Source organism: Acinonyx jubatus, chromosome A2 (genome assembly GCF_027475565.1).
Source record: "Acinonyx jubatus isolate Ajub_Pintada_27869175 chromosome A2, VMU_Ajub_asm_v1.0, whole genome shotgun sequence".
NCBI lineage: Eukaryota > Metazoa > Chordata > Mammalia > Carnivora > Felidae > Acinonyx > Acinonyx jubatus.
This window is the reverse complement of record NC_069383.1, coordinates 79,740,809-79,757,052: the sequence shown is the minus strand read 5'-3', so window position 1 is coordinate 79,757,052 and position 16,244 is coordinate 79,740,809. Positions and strand designations below refer to the sequence as shown.

At 34.1% G+C, this 16,244-nt stretch overlaps 1 protein-coding gene across 2 annotated transcripts in view; it reads right to left on the bottom strand.

Moving 5' to 3' along the window:
- SEMA3A (semaphorin 3A) overlaps positions 1 to 16,244 on the bottom strand; it is a 209,683-nt gene that overhangs the window by 9,875 nt on the left and 183,564 nt on the right. For both annotated transcript variants that reach the window (XR_008296879.1, XM_015068616.3), the window contains exons 15-16: positions 13,232 to 13,299; positions 73 to 215 (exon numbers count right to left, since the gene is read on the bottom strand). Coding sequence is in view for 1 of the 2 variants with exons in the window: in XM_015068616.3 (XP_014924102.1) it covers positions 73 to 215; positions 13,232 to 13,299 (211 nt within the window). In the remaining variant the exon portion in view is untranslated. The remainder of the gene's footprint in view (positions 1 to 72; positions 216 to 13,231; positions 13,300 to 16,244) is intronic.

Below are 16,244 nucleotides of genomic sequence, written 5' to 3'. Positions count from 1 at the left end.
AAGTCAACCATGTTGGGGTCACTTAACAGTATATGTTAGATAGAAATAATCCAGTCAATTTCATTCCTATACCTCTTCTTTTCGCTCTTCATTTCTCCTCTGGAATTGCCAATAGACCAGAGCTCGCTGTGATTTTGGACTGCATTCCAGGAACGTGCTACTATTTTCTACTCCATAGATGATTCTTTCTTCAAGGCTGTGGCCATGGTGATTATCTGGCCAGTGATGAGGAAATGAAATGAGGAAATGTTAGAGAAGTAAACTCAACCTTCCAAAGTATTTATTTGGAAATTCAGAAGATAAATTTGTTGCCAAGTTGGAAGTCTTTTCCAAATTGATTTAGGATGGCAGAAATGTCATGGACGTAAGGTTTCAGAACCCAAGTGGCTGCTTAAACAGACTCATTATTTTGGTATAGCTTATACAAAGCACATGCAGAGATTTGCCTACCAGAAAGTAGCATTACGTTAACAAAACCAGTCATGTGTGCAGTATAACTATACATCTTTATATGCCATGGTAATACTTTCCAAGAAATTATTTTAACTATAAAACTCTATGCTCTGACTAATGGGGCCAGTTCATAGTGTACTATTCTCTAGCAGAAGTTATTTGACTGAGATTTTGGAAACAAGAATCTGTTGCTGAGAAATTATTTTGCCTCTTTGTGTTTGTTTTTCATCTGTAAAATTAACTTCACCAGCCATTGATATTTACCTAGTATTTTACAGAAGGTAGAGTTCAGGAAGTTTATACTCCCCACCACTATCCCTTAAGTAATCAACATAGTTTTTCTGAAGATCAATGGGTGTGAAATGTTTGGGATGGTTCAGAAGAAAGATGCACAATTATAAAGCAATGTGGTTTCAATTGTCCTTATTTTAAAATGATACATCTTTTATTATTTTCAAGAATTAGGCTAAAGAATATGGCAAGAATATATAATAAAATGTAGCAGTAAGAAAACCTGTTTCCTGATTAAGTTTCTATTATTTTACCCTTTATGTAACCTCCTTCAATGTGGTAAATGAAACACAGTTAAGATCAAACGTGGGACACAGGGAGTCTAGGTAAAACTCATTTAGAGAGAGAAAAAAAACCCTCCTTATTATCTTATATAATCCTGTTTCCATTATGACATCCTGTACAATCTGGAACTCATTAAATTAATACAGAAAATAATAAATATATTTTCACATGCATGGAGGGTTGACAGCATAGACAGATGAAAAATTTTTGCTCTTTACTTCAAACTCAACTAGGTTTTTAATTAAAAAAAATGTTTCCCCCTTTTTCTGGCATCACTTTGTTCTAATTAACTGAGTGCTTTGGTCTGTCACAGACAATATGATTTGCTATCACTAGGTTTAGAGCTTTCCAAAATCCTGCTTCCACCCGATCCCTGTACACAGCTTGTGTCCTCCACCCCCTATTCTCACCCTGCCATAGTTGACATTCTACCTCCATTTGCTCTCTCCAGGGAGGTCAATATTAGCGCTTGCTTTTCTATCACTCTGAATTGTGAAATGAGGCTCTTCTAAACTTGGGAAGTATCTGTCCCTTCTTATTTAACAGATCAATACCCTGGAAAAAGGAAATGAAAAGGAACAACAATATTTAACTGATTCTAAGTCACAGTATTTTTTATATTGGAGCTATATCTTTGTATGTCAATATCTACATGGAATATGGCCATGTTTTTATTCCCCCCCCCCCCGGAATTATTAGTACATTGTTGAATGAATAGATATGTCACATGTTGCTATGCTAATCTGCAGGGTATGTGCTTCCCTGGACAGAGGTGAATTGAATCTCTCTGCCTAACAGGGGCTGGACAATCTCCTGTGATACCATATTTAGAAAACCTTGTCACAGACGTCAATACAGTTTACAATGGACACATTTTTTTTTCCTGATAACTGCCATGCAGTTTAACCTTTGATTTAGAAATCCTTTTATTTGGAATATTACTCAGCCTTTACAAAAAGAAGGTCTGCAATCAGTAACAACATGGATGAACCTTAGGGAATGCTAAGTGAAATAAGCTAGTCACAGAAGAACAAGTACTATGTGATGATCCCACCTATACCAAAGATCTAAAAGAGTCAAACTCCTAAAAGCAGATGGTAGAGTGGTGGGGGCCAGGGGCCAGGGCCAAAGGGAAATGGGTAGGTGTCAGTCAATGGGTATAAAGTTTCAGTTATGCAAGAGGAGTACGATCTTGAGATCTGCTGTACAACAGTGTGCCTATAGTGAAAAATATTGTACTGCGCACTTAAAAACTTCAAAGGGTGGGTCGCATGTTAAGCATTCTTACTCCAATAAAATAAAATTTAAAAAGCCTTAATTAAAAAAAATCCATTTAGGCAGAGACTTTTTATTTAATCTCTACATATTAATGAATCATAAAATATATGCCAGCTTGATAACAGTAAAAAGTCCACTGTATTGGGGTGCACAGGTGGCTCAGACAATTAAGCATCATACTCTTGGTTTTGGGTCAGGTCATGATCTCACAGTCCATGGGTTCAAACTCCTTGTCGGGCTGTGAGCTGGCTGCATGGAGTCTACGTGGCATTTTCTCTCCCGCTCTCTCTGTCTCTCTCTCTTTGAACCTCCCCCACTCATGCTGTCTCTGTTTATCTCAAAATAAATAAATAAAGTTGATTTTTTTTAATCCACTAAATTTAGAAACAAACAACATAGTGATCCACTAGTATCTTTTGCCTTACCCAGGCCCACTTTACTTGTAGAACTTTATGAAATAACTGACTTGTCTCTCACCTAAGTTACCATCAAGAGCTGTAGAAGTCTTATGGTGTACATAAGTTCTTGCTTACAAACATAAAACTCCCTTTAAATCTTTAACACATTAGTTGACACACAGTTAAGAGAATGTAACTTGTATAATAAGAAATGAGAGCTTACTATAAATGTAACATCAATTAGGTATATTTTCAAAAATTCACAAAGTTGTCTTCTTCCCAATTAACTTAATCATTCTATCTGTTCCATACAGAGTTAACATTTCTTCTAATCTTGGGAAACCTGCTCAGTTTTTAGTTTCTCTTCAAGGTCTTCTCTGGTGACAGCAAATGTTTCCCAATGAATAAAAATGAAATGAAATGAAATGAAATGAAATGAAATGAAATGAAATGAAATGAAATGAAATGTTCTCTTAAGAGTATATGTTTCCTTCTATTGAAAAAAAAACATTTCATTTCATCTGCTACTTACATATAGTAGCATCTAATATAAGATGACATTTGATTTAATCAAGAACTTATACCAAGTTGTTTTGAGTTTAACATAGCAGTAGCTCCTGGCCTTCTCTTCAAGAAACACGGCACTTTTCCATCTGAATAACTGACAGACCACAACTGGTGAATTTGGTTCACTGACTAGGTATCTTTAGTTTGCCCTGATAACCACTTGTGCCAATACCTGTAGGACTCATTCCTCCTTTAAATTGGCCTTTCTTTCTTTCCTTTGCCCAAATAAAAAAGCAGAAGGAAGTATTCTAGTTAGTAAGCACTGAGGTTACAAGTTCTGCCACATCAACCACCCATCATTGTCAGTATGCAGAGGTACCACCACGTTTCTTTGGGTTCACATTCTCGTAGGTTTTGTTAGGTTCTGCTGCCATTAGGAACAGTTGCAAAAACTCAATTTCCACTGAGTACAGTTGTTTCTATTAATTCCTCTGCAGCAGAATATTTCTATCATCAGCAGCTTTTAACTTAGGGCCAGAACTTTTAGGTAAAGTGGCCTCAGGGGGTTCCTGGGTGGCTCAGTCAGCTGACGAGCTCTTGATTTTGGTACAGGTCATGATCTCACTGTTTGTGGGATCAAGTCCCACATGGGGCTCTGCACTGACAACACGGAGACTGCTTAGGCTTGCTTTCTTGCTTTCTTCCTCCTCCCCCACCCCATGAATAAACTTAAAAATAAATAAATAAATAAATAAATAAATAAATAAATAAATAAATAAAGTGGTCATAGGCAAGCATTCATATATTTGGGTGCTCAGATATAACAACCTGTAAACATCTTTTTCTGTTCATTTCCTCACACCTGATACCTTATAAACAGATACCTAAGAAGTATTTCAAAATGATTAGAAGGCACCCAATAACTGTCCATTCCCTTTCCTGATCCTTCTACCCCAACTGCTTGAGTAAATGTTGTACAACATAGAAAACATTAGAATTCCAATAATAATGTGATTCTCTCTTTCCTTTCTCCTTTCCTCTGCCCCTAATCTCTCTTTGTTTCTGTCTCTTTCTATTAAAAAATATAAACAGGAACAGTATTTTGATTCTTGTTTTTAGCAGATTTGCAACGATTTTCTTAGGATGTCAAGTATACTATCATTTTGGCTTTATTAAAGAGCTCTGCACTGAAATGGTAGCATAGTATAGCTATACTCTTAAGTATTTTTCATAGCATATACTATTGACCTTAAAATTTCCCAATACAAATCAAAAGCTCAGCTGAGAAAACATTGTGGATTAAAGATTTCCTGAAGGATATGAAATCTTGCATATTCAGGGTTAAGCATCATCTGAAATCTCCCTCTGCATGAAACTAGTTGATCTGAGAGAAGTTTACATGGAACACATATAATAATATAATTGATTTTATTGAATTGTGTTGGGTGAGGTCCTTCTGACCTATGTTGAGGAAGCCCATAAGCAATACTCTATGGATTTGTTCACTGTGCTTAGGTCACAATGTTGTCCAGTATGGTGTCCACTGCCTTGCACTATTTTTTTGAGGTTCATCTTGGGAGAAATTTTTTTTTCTGGTGTTAATTTTCAGGAATTATTGAGATTCTCTTGAAAAAGTGATTTTTTTAAAGTAGGCTCCACACCTAACATGGTGCTTGAATGCACAACCCTGAAATCAAGAGTCACATGCTCTAGTGACTTAGCCAGCCAGGCACCCCCCAAAACTGATTTTTTTTCAGAGAATTAACTTTGTGACTCATCTGTTGATTACATTTCTCCCTCACCACTGAAAAAACGTGTTAGACAAATTTATGTTTTATCCTTACAATGTCATGGTAAATATGTTCTTCCTACATGCCTGGTTTTGTTGTCAGTATACATGTTTTGCCCGTGTGACGTTATTGCTATCTTTATCTTATCTTTGTTTTCAATCAAAAAATGACAAATTGTCTGAAATATATTAGGTCATCTAACAATTTTGGACAATGTGAAATTTTTATAACCCTTCTTAGTACCTTTTTTGTTGTTTACATGTATCTACATAAAATTAATCGTATAACGCCTGGACACAGAAATAGTCTTAAATATGTGAGGTTCATTATTGTTACTGCTATTCTTGTGATAGTTTCAACTGTTAATTCAAAACTTAAATTCCTTTACTGAGAATCCATAGTCAGCAAATTATGAACTGTTTCCCAACATCAATCCTACTTCCTGACCACCATCAAAAAAAGTATTCTCTCTTCTAGACTTCCTAAAATCTTTTTACATATATTTTTAGGGCACATGTAGTCTTATTTGTTATGATTATTTATTAATCTTTTTTGTTGTGATTATGTATTAATCTAGTTGTCTTCTTTCATACCATATGTTTTATAATCCTGGCACTAGGCAGTCATAAACCCTTAGCTAATGTTTGCGAGAGGAAAATCCAGATAACTATTTAGTCTACATTTAAAAGCTGAAACCTCATGTAACTTTGATATCCTTATATCAAGGGGATATCATAATTACATAAAAGAAACGATTAAGGGATACCTGGGTGACTCAATTGGTTAGGCTTCCAGCTTCAGCTCAGGTCATGATCTAATGGTTTGTGGGTTCCAGCCCTGTGGCGAGCTCTGTGCTAACAGTGCCGAGCCTGCTTGGGATGCTCCCTCATTCTCCCTCTCTGCCCTTCCCCTGCTCTGCCCCCCTACTTTCTCTCTCAAAATAAGTAAATACATAAATACATAAAAACTGAAAAAAATAGAAGTGATAAAAGTTTAATCAGTTAAGAAGGGCACAGGGTTTATAACCCTGAGTTTGACAGAATATGCTACTGGGTCATGGCAAATGAAAACATTTTAAATCTCAATTTTGTTACATTTTATAATGTTAACAAGAGTTGATTTGAGATCTGGTAGGAGAAGATGACCATGAATGAAGTATACTCCAAAATAAACAACTCCCAATATGCAATAAGAAGAAGAGAAAGAAATCTGAGAAATCCTATGAATATATGCTTGCACCTCAAGGGGCAGCTATAAGTCTAAAGGATGTCTGTGCCGATGGGAATCCTATGGATCTCCAGAAAGAAAGCAATCTCATTTAATCTATTTTAAAATACAATTTGCCCTTAGAAAGCAACTGTTTTGAACATAAACTTTTGTCATGAAAATTACCAGTAGACAAAAGGGTAGAGCTAGTTGTTGAATTGGCATAATGAATTCTCATGAGTTGAACTGAATAGTTAGAGCAAAATAATTGAGAACAACAAACATTAAAATAATTTTAAAAGCATCACGATGTGTTTGAATAACACAATGTTACAATATGTCGCATTTGTTAATGACAAGAAATAATGTTTTTAAGGAAGCAATCTTCAATTAATCATTTCCTCCTTTAGTAGGATAATTTATGGAAATGAAATGAGGCTAATAAACCAGAAAGAATGGGAGGAAAGAAAGAAGTTAAATAAATTGCTTCCTTTTGTAACAACAAAAAGTCATGATATCCATCATTTGGCCAGAAATATCACATTGCTAAAGGCCTTATTTAGTATTTGATTCTCTTCCAATATAGCAGAAACAGAAGGCATCACATTTCAGCTTTCCATTTATTTCACTCTCCATTTTAACCCCATAAATGTCTCCCACGATTGAAATGTTAATAATGTAAGAATCTTAGAAAATCTGATGTCATGTAGAAAAGAAAGAGATGAGTGGGGTAGTAAACCACATATTTATCAGCTAATTAATCTCTGTTATCGTTTTTGATGTTCTCCCCCTTCAGGTTATTTAAAAGTTGAATTTCATAGATAATGAATATAAAAGTAAAAGTTAATTTAGAGGAGGGGTAATGGTTACAAGTTATTTTAAATATTTAACAAATAGTGTTAGTAGGTGAACTATATAAAAAGAGACCTAACTCTAGTTGTTTTCATCACGTTTCATCACATCACATCACATTGTTTTCATCACAATTTTAATATTTTACATCGTAATTTTTTTTCTCAATAATATTCAGTGGTAAAGGCCAAACGAAGGAAGAAAGGAAATACTGACTACAAGCTCTCAATGTCTTAAGAAACTGCAAATTCACATTTCTTAACTAAAAACATCATTTCTTAGATTTTCCTTAGTGGATTCTAGAGGATTTTCTCCAGAGATATGAAAGGTAATTCACCAATAGAAAAGAATCTAAATTTACTTCAAATGGAGGAATAATCTCTCCTTAAGTAGCAATAGCTAAAAAGGCATTTTATGAGTAAATCACTAAGCCTTGGGAAGACATAAAATACCTAAATAAAACAAAAAAAAATCATTCATCCCTAACATTCATGTATATTTTCACACCTATTAAGATGCCTAACAATGGATTTAATAATTTCAATTTCATATGGGGCACCTGGGAAGCTCAAGTGGTTAAGTGTCCGACTTGGGCTCAGGTCAGGATTTCACAGTTTGTGGGTTTAAGTCCTGCATCAGGGTCTGTGCTCACAGCTCGGGGCCTGGAGCCTGCTTCTGATCCCATGTCTCCCTCTCTCGCTGCCCCTCCCCCACTTGTGCTCTGTCTCTCTGCCTCTCAAAAATGAATAAATGTTAATTTTTTTTAATTAAAAACATCTCATGTATTATAGTAAAATGGAATCAAATTCTACAGTATATACTAAGCTACAGAATAGGGGTCCTGTTTATCGATGTAATGCTTACCACAATATTTCTCTAATGATTTGTATGATGCTTATACAAAGTAGCTACCAACTAGTTGAATGTGTGTTTGCATGCATGCACCTACAAATACATGCATATGTATGTATTAAAATCATGTGCTTAATGCATTTATCAAAAGTACAGAAAAGACCCAAATCACGAAACCTTAGAGAAAATTTAAACTTACAGTTTATCAACTTGTTAAAATATTAGATTTTAAACTACTTTGTTTTATTTCTTAAAATAAGATCTGTGTCTGGGGCTAGGAAATAACTACCAACCAGAATATAGGATTTAAAAGTTTACAATTCAGGTAGTTTTCTATCTTTCTTGAAACCACAGATTCCTGTGGATGTGTCTTTAAAATGTTCTTTTGGTATATAGATAGGCAGAGGGATAAACAAATAAATAGCTATGACCAGGGTATTTTCATGTTACTGTTCATAGGTGATTGTCACATTATAGGTGGTCACTGGTATTTTAATTTTTATAGGTTTATTAACTTAAAATATGAAAGTGAAACTGATGTTATGAAAGTAACAATGAAGCCATTTGAATAGCTGTATTTAACACTATTCTTGATATCTTTGTGTGTGGGAAGCTACAATCCTTCTCGGTACAAGGCAGACTGAAATTCAATTACATAAAAAGCAACACCAATATGAAGATATCTACTACAATATTTATTTGGTTTATGTTGAACATCTGATATGTTTCATTTTCATGATTTTATGGCAAATGTCTTACCAAGAAAGCACATATAATCTATATGCCAGAGAAAAATTACCATAGGACTTTTTACATTTAAATATCAGGAAACATGGACTTCAATATTTACTTTACTTCTTCCCAAGAGATATGATAGGAGATGATGGAAAACACCCATTTACTGAAGCAGAAACCTTCCATAAACAATAATGAATATACCATCTTGTATTTTAATATGTTTCCCTTATTTTTGGACTTTAAAAAATACAGTGTGCTTTAAAAACTTCACATTTACAATGGTTAAATTATGGGTGCACAAGTCGGGTGATCTCTCAATGCCATATTTGAAAACTTTAATAAGGAACAATAATAGCGCAAAGTATCTCAAACCTCTTCTTATTCAGGTGTGTGTGTTTGTGCGTGCATTGTACACATATACTATGAGTAACTGGATTTGCACAATCATAGAGAATAACACTGCAATAATGTCATTCTAGAATGCATACTTGGTATATTTTAGTATCTCTGATAATAGATTATGTCTTACAGTTGTTCTTGACCGGAGTTGAAGCTGCTTTCTTCTGGAAAGAGTTTATTTTTACTTTTTGCCAGACACATGCAACTCTCCTAACCTGACACCTCTTTAAATTAAAGTCTTGTCTGAGGTTTTTCTTCCACACTGCTGGTGGGACTCAGAAAGTAAACCTTCATGAGTACCGTAGTGGGGTTCAAGAAGTGGTTTTGCCCCTTTTCCACTACCCGTGATTACAGCTGAAACAGGCAAATGTCCTTGCGTCTTCTGCATGGGAGTTTATTTCTCTTTCACTAATACTGAAACACTGCCAACTGGCTTGATGCTGGCACCACTATCACATTCTCCATTTTGGGCAGTTTTTCTTTCTTAGCAGTCCTCAAAAAATGGTGCCTCAACATTCACTGACATCGTAGACTTGATGTAATTTGGTAATTCATTAAAGTTTTTTTTTTTGTTTTTTGTCTTGTTTAGGGCTGACATCATACTCATCTATCAAATTCTGAGGCCTCTCTTGGGCCTAAATGCTCAGATTCAGTTGGACTTTCTATGTGTATAAAAGAAGCCACAACACAGACCAGATTAGCTTTGGTACAAAACACTAAATTTACAGCATTGTGGACCATAAAGATGACACTCCCAAAGATATTTTATGAAATTTTAGAACAATGCTGAGGCCAACCAAGACACAAGCTGACTTGAACCAGTTGCAAATATAATGAAGAAGACTGAATTCTGTGGATGTTTTACCACGGGAAGCTAGAAGGGAAATGCACATATGTAGAACAGCCAAGAGAACTATCATAAAGTGAAATTCAACAGTGGCACTGGACTAAAGTTAGGGCGTAAAGTATTTCAAAGATTCAAAAATCTAAGATGATGTTAATTTTTAATTTTTAAAAATGTTACTTATGGTTTGTTCCTTTCTGGCCATGTAGATCAAAGTACGGCTTATTCTTGTTTAGTAAAGAAGGTAGAATGGTAAATCGACTCAGCCACTCATGCTCTTGGATGGCAAAGTCAGACAAGCTCCAATTTTGTGCACAAGTTATTTTAGGGAAGGGAGCATACTGGAAACAACCTGAAGTTTTTCTTCAGCATTCTGTACGAGGTATGAGTGAGAAGACAAGATCTGCCAGCACATACACATTTAGGGTTTTATACTAAAAGTTCCCTAGATGAACAGCCACCAGCGATGGAATAGAGTATGCTAGGTTAAGGGGAAATGGAGCTGGATTTTTCTATGTTACACCTAGGCCAGCTCACCACTGGTGCTGACTTTACACAAGAGAGAGCAAAGAGCTAAGTGAGTGTTAAAGGTTTCATTGAGAGTGAAATTTCTTCCACCTTAATGCTGAGTTATTTTACATAGTTTCTCTATTAAAACCTCAGGATATGTAAAATATAGAGTGTTACAGAATGTTTACCATTACAGCTGGAACTGATTGTTCTGAAGTGTGTAATTTGGCTTCAAGTTGCTTAGCAGCTTTCCGGGAAAACATCTCGTATCTTTATATATTTCCATATGAGCATATATATTTTATTCAATGTGAGATGTGACACTAGCAAGACAACATACATGATTTAATAGCGCTGGGCTATGGGTTTTTCCCCATTTTACTTTCAAATATTGACATCACCTATTCTAAGATAATGCACTGGTTCCTAATGGTCAGACTCAGCTTGGCCATATAAGAATGCCTGACTTAGTCTTCAAACATTTGAAATTTACTGTAATCTATGGTGTATAATTTTTATGTTTGGTTAATGAGAAATACTAGCAGACAAGAAATAAAGAGGCCTTCAAAAAGGGAAGGTTTTATTTCTGCAGGGCTGCTTGAGCTTCTTGGACTATTTTACCATATATCACAAACATCTACATAGCATTGCTTTTACACACACACACACCCACCCACCCACCCACACACACACACACCCAGTGACACTGAACCACAGCAATTCCCTTTCTTCCCTATGGTACCTATTTTGAATGAAGTATCAAAAGAAAAAATGATTCACATTAACTTTACTTTCTATAGCTAAGCAATTCTATATTCCCAATTTTTATAAGCTCATCACTCTATACATACATATATATATATATATATGTATGTATATATATACACATACATAAGCTCGTGACTCCAACATATATGTTATTTTGAAGAAATATCAACTGGGTCTATGAAGGAATTAGATTATTAAACAAGTGGATTTATCAGTAATTCTCCAGCAAACTTCAAAACATAACATATTATCCTACATGTAGTAGTGTATAATGATTATTTATTAATTGACTTGTTGATAATGGTTTCTTAAGAGAGGTCTATTTTTAAATATGATGGTGTTAACATTAACGTATGTTAATAGCAATGTATTGTTAAATCATATTAATGATAAATAATAGATGCTATTTAGTTAAAATCTCTACTGAAAACCAAAAACAGTAAGGTAAGTAGCTTTGCTATAGCTTCAAATATTTAGTTTATTCATTCAACAAAAGTTTATTAAACATCTACAATATTCATGATATTGCATTTTGTTATAACCCCAGAAATATGAGTGAGCAAAATAACAAAGTCCATATTGATGTGGAGATTAAAGTCTGATTAGAAATAAGCTCTAGTTACATCATCTTGTTTCCTTTACTTGTAGTTATCATTAGCTTTTCCATATCTAAGCAAAAAGATTCTTTAATGTAATGCATACTTTATAATACCTCATTGCTTAAATGGTGATGATTATAATACAATATTTTTACATGAAATAGATTAATGGAAAACTAGTGAATGTTTTGTTGTCCAACTGAAAAATGCTGTTTGAAAAATTTAAGAAGAGTATGTCAATAATGTACTCTAGCTGTATAAAGACATATAAAAAATCACATTTTGTCCAATGTAGTGGTGTCTTTTTTTTCTTTATAATGAGAAAAATAACAGATAGTAATGCCCTTGGCAAGAAATTGTGCAAGCAAAATGGACCTTAAATATAGGCTCATTTTGTGGCTACCTGTCTCCTGGTATTGGCATCCCCACAAAACCCTGTAAGCATTCCGAATAAGATACAAGCACATACAGGGTACACAAAAGGGGGATCTGACTTTCAGAAGGTAGCTAGGTCTTAGAATGCCTGCTGGGGTTATTTGTGCAGTGTGTTTTCTTTCTTAACATTCATGAAACATGAATATTGTATACACAGAATTAGTGGATCAAATCTAAGTTAATTGATAAAAATATGAGACCTTCCTTTAAGATTAATGTAAAAAGGCACCAAAAATGTGAATAGGGTAATTATATTCAATTCCATGCAAAATATTTACATTTTACATTTCAGCTATTTTTAACTATTTTTGCTATTAGTGATGTTATTGATAAATTTTCCCAGCAGAGGGAAGCACAGCCTCATTATTATTTTTGTAAAGGGTTGAAGTGGGGGGAGTGAGATATACTACAATTTTGTTGCATTTTAAAGGAAGTTTGGTTCATATCCCAGCATTAAATAAGCTACTTAACATTAAATAGGACTTGACATCTTTTAGGAAGCATAAAATGAAACAATCCAAAATCCCCAGTTCAAAGAAATATCCTACTGGTAAATGAGTGGGAAGGTAGCTGAATTACCTTCTACTCAGCTAGGGTACCCTGTAACAATATAGTGGGTCTATGTCATCAGCATATTAATGAATGATTTCCATGGCTTATCTTAAGACTGTACTTTCTTCTTCAATATACTGAAATGAATATTTCTGTTACCTATTGCTCTCGTGTTGCTATTATTATCAAAGCATGTACTTAAATTGGCTTCTTTTTGTTAATATGAGAAAATTGATATTTAAGTCTTGTAAGGGTCTCAAACTTGAATCTGTCATAACTGCAATAATAAAATATAATTCACTACTTAGCATTCTTTAGAATTTTGTTTCTTCTAGATTCCTTTCTCTTCAGTTGCATTTCCTTAAGTATGCTGGCACAGGTGTGTGCCCTGCATGCCCACGTGTGGGTATGCACTATTGCTTACAATTTTAGCCTAATGTTAGCAGGTTGAAAAATGAAAGTGTTGTAACTTACCATGGTGTTGTAAGTCTGAACAATGAGTCAATGGGTCTCCATTTCTTATATCTTGTCGTCTTGTGCGTCTAAAACAATTACATTTAAAAGGTATTATGGCATCCTCATTCCTTCTTGGGAATTTGTCACAGGGATTAAGAAGAATAAAAAATCAAAGAACTTCCGGAGCTTAATGGAAGAGACAAATCTACATCTGACTAAAGAATTTTTTAAAAGCAGGCTCATTACACCTGTGGGAGCATGTCTCCAGGTGATCAAAATGTGAAACAGTACACAAATGTACTAACAAAGGAGTGAAGTCTTACAAAGTAATAACAGAAGATTCATGGTTTTGTGCTACTGTGTGTCAGTCAATAAGATACTAACATCTGGAAACTCTAAAATTCTTAGCACCTTAAATTCTGAGGAAAAAGCACAAAATATAGAATAGTAACCCATTTCTTCAATAACCTGGATTAAACTTTTTTCTAATCACTAGAGAGTAAGCCTAACAATTCAAATTTCCATGATTATGTTCTTTCTCTTAATACTTAAACATAATTCCTTAAATAGACTTTTGTTAAATTTGAAAGCATCAACTCTACGAATTCTACTTTTAAGTTAGTTTTTAACTTTCCTTTTTGGTCACTGTATCAATCATTTTTTAATAAAACATTTCTTTTATGATCATAGGGCTATGATTTCAAGCCAATTTACCCGTGAAATGAATAAAAGGAGGAGTGCAATACCAAATATTGTGGAGGAAGCTGAGAGAGAAGATGGCCTCCCTCTAAAATAAAAGCCAAATTTGTTATATAAGTAAATTTCTCCTAAATACTGCTGCTCAGATCACATTAGTTGCTACACATTCTGGGGTCCTCTTTCTCGTTTGCTAGTGGTTGATGACTGGGAAAAAGGAGGTTGTCTCCAGCCATCATGGTGCAAGCAGGATGTGTAGTTTGGGAAAGAGGCTAAACATGGAGATGGGCTACGCATAGCAGAATGAGAAAGACTGGGGACACTTGCTCAACTGTTTTCTGTGTCGAATTTAATGATTATTGTCCTGTTGCAAAGTTAGTTACCATCACTGAAGAGAGTTCTCACAAAGGCCAATGAGAACTGCAAACATGGAAATTGTTACTGTATTCATAAATTTAGAAGACTAAAGTATTTATAGATTTCTATTTGTAGAATTGGTGAGACTATCAAACAGATGTTGCACATTTCAAAATTGAGCCAACAAGGGAACTTGTGAAACACGAACCACAAAGCATTTGGAAAGGCATTTTTTACTGCCATTTAAGCTTTTGAAAAATGCCATCACAAAGAATATATAAATTGTAAGGCCTCTAAACATCCTTTTCAAAGACACATGAAATTGGATTAAGTAAAATCTTCAAGGCACAACAAAAAACGTGTTAATGATAATTCCTTCAATCTGGATTTGTAGGTATGCGGTAAACATATTTCAAATATATAATAATATACAGATTTGTAACTTATTATAGATGTAGTTTTCTTATTTTTAACTTCTTTCTTATTAAAAAAGCTTAAAATTTGAATGAATTATTACTAAATTAGGTAATGTTATATACACTTCCACATGGAAAGGAAATGACACTCATTTTTAACTGAAATCTGAATTTTTATGTTTTTCAACACTAAAAGCACTAGATCTTACTGATTTTAAGAACCATAAAAGTTCAACATTAAGCAATTTAATTTTAGTGCTATAAAAACTGCAAATTGCTACTTATTAAACTATCGATGGTTTCTTCATTCTGTAACACATTACCTCCACACTACACGTTTGTTTTAGATTTAAACTTCTAACAAAATCAGTTGGTATATGAAAGAATACAAACACGTTCTCTTAATTCTGAATGTTGAAGGCTTGAGAAAATTCTATTTATTAAATGGAATAAGCTAATACGATATTTACATATAATATTAACAAGATAACTTTTAATCTATATGGACTGATTATAGGATAGATTTAAGTTATAGATGATTTAATACTAAAGCCAATGTTATCTGAAGTATGTAATCAAAACATTTAAGTAGGGGCAGCTGGGTGGCTCAGTCAGTTAAATGTCCAACTCTTGATTTTAGCTCAGGTCATGATGTCACGGTTTGTGAGTTCAAGCCCTGGGCTGGTCTCCACTCTGACAGCGTGGAGCCCGTCTGGGATTCTGTCTCTGCCTCTCCCCTGTTTTCACTCTCTCTCTCTCAAAATAAATCAATAAACTTAAAAAAAAAAGATTTAAGTAGGCAGTAGGCATTAGGGCTATTCCTTTCCCCTAAAATTTTTTCAAAACACTATAAATGATGCATATGTTGAAGAACACAGCTGACTAGCAGTGAAAAAAATCCACATCACAGCTTCTTGTAAAACGTTAACTATAGCAAAAAAAATAAATAAATAAATAAAATAAAATAAAACAAATTGTATTGCTCCTAAAATGCAGTGGCTTGATAACTCTGATTTCTATTTTATGTTTCAATAGGTTGATGTACATACTGCTAAGCTTTGGGCTTATATTAGCAAGATATGGTATATGACTCTCACCTTTCATTGCTTGTTTCTTAAATACTGGTAAATAATTAACAGAGAAAGGGATCCCTATGTGAGTAGTAGAGAATATGTTGAGATAAATATTTTGTCAAATTAAGGAAGTGTTCTTATTTTTTCAAACAGAAGTAAACTAACTTTGCATACAACGTTTAGGATGTGTCTAAGAGTTCCCTGAAGGTTAATAGTACTCCTGTAATAGTACTCCTACATCACATACCCTTAATGTCCCAGACAACAACTTACAGCTATTTTTTTTCTAGGCATATTGTTTTGGGTAACTTCTAGGCATATCTTAGCAACTTCGAATTAAGCAAAAATAATGCTTTTAAGTATTAAGAGCGTGTTTAAAATATTTGTATAATGCATACACAAATATTAATAAATAGCCATTTTATTATATGGTTTTATATTTCAACAAATACAAATACAAGATGATACTATGATAATACAATGGCCTTT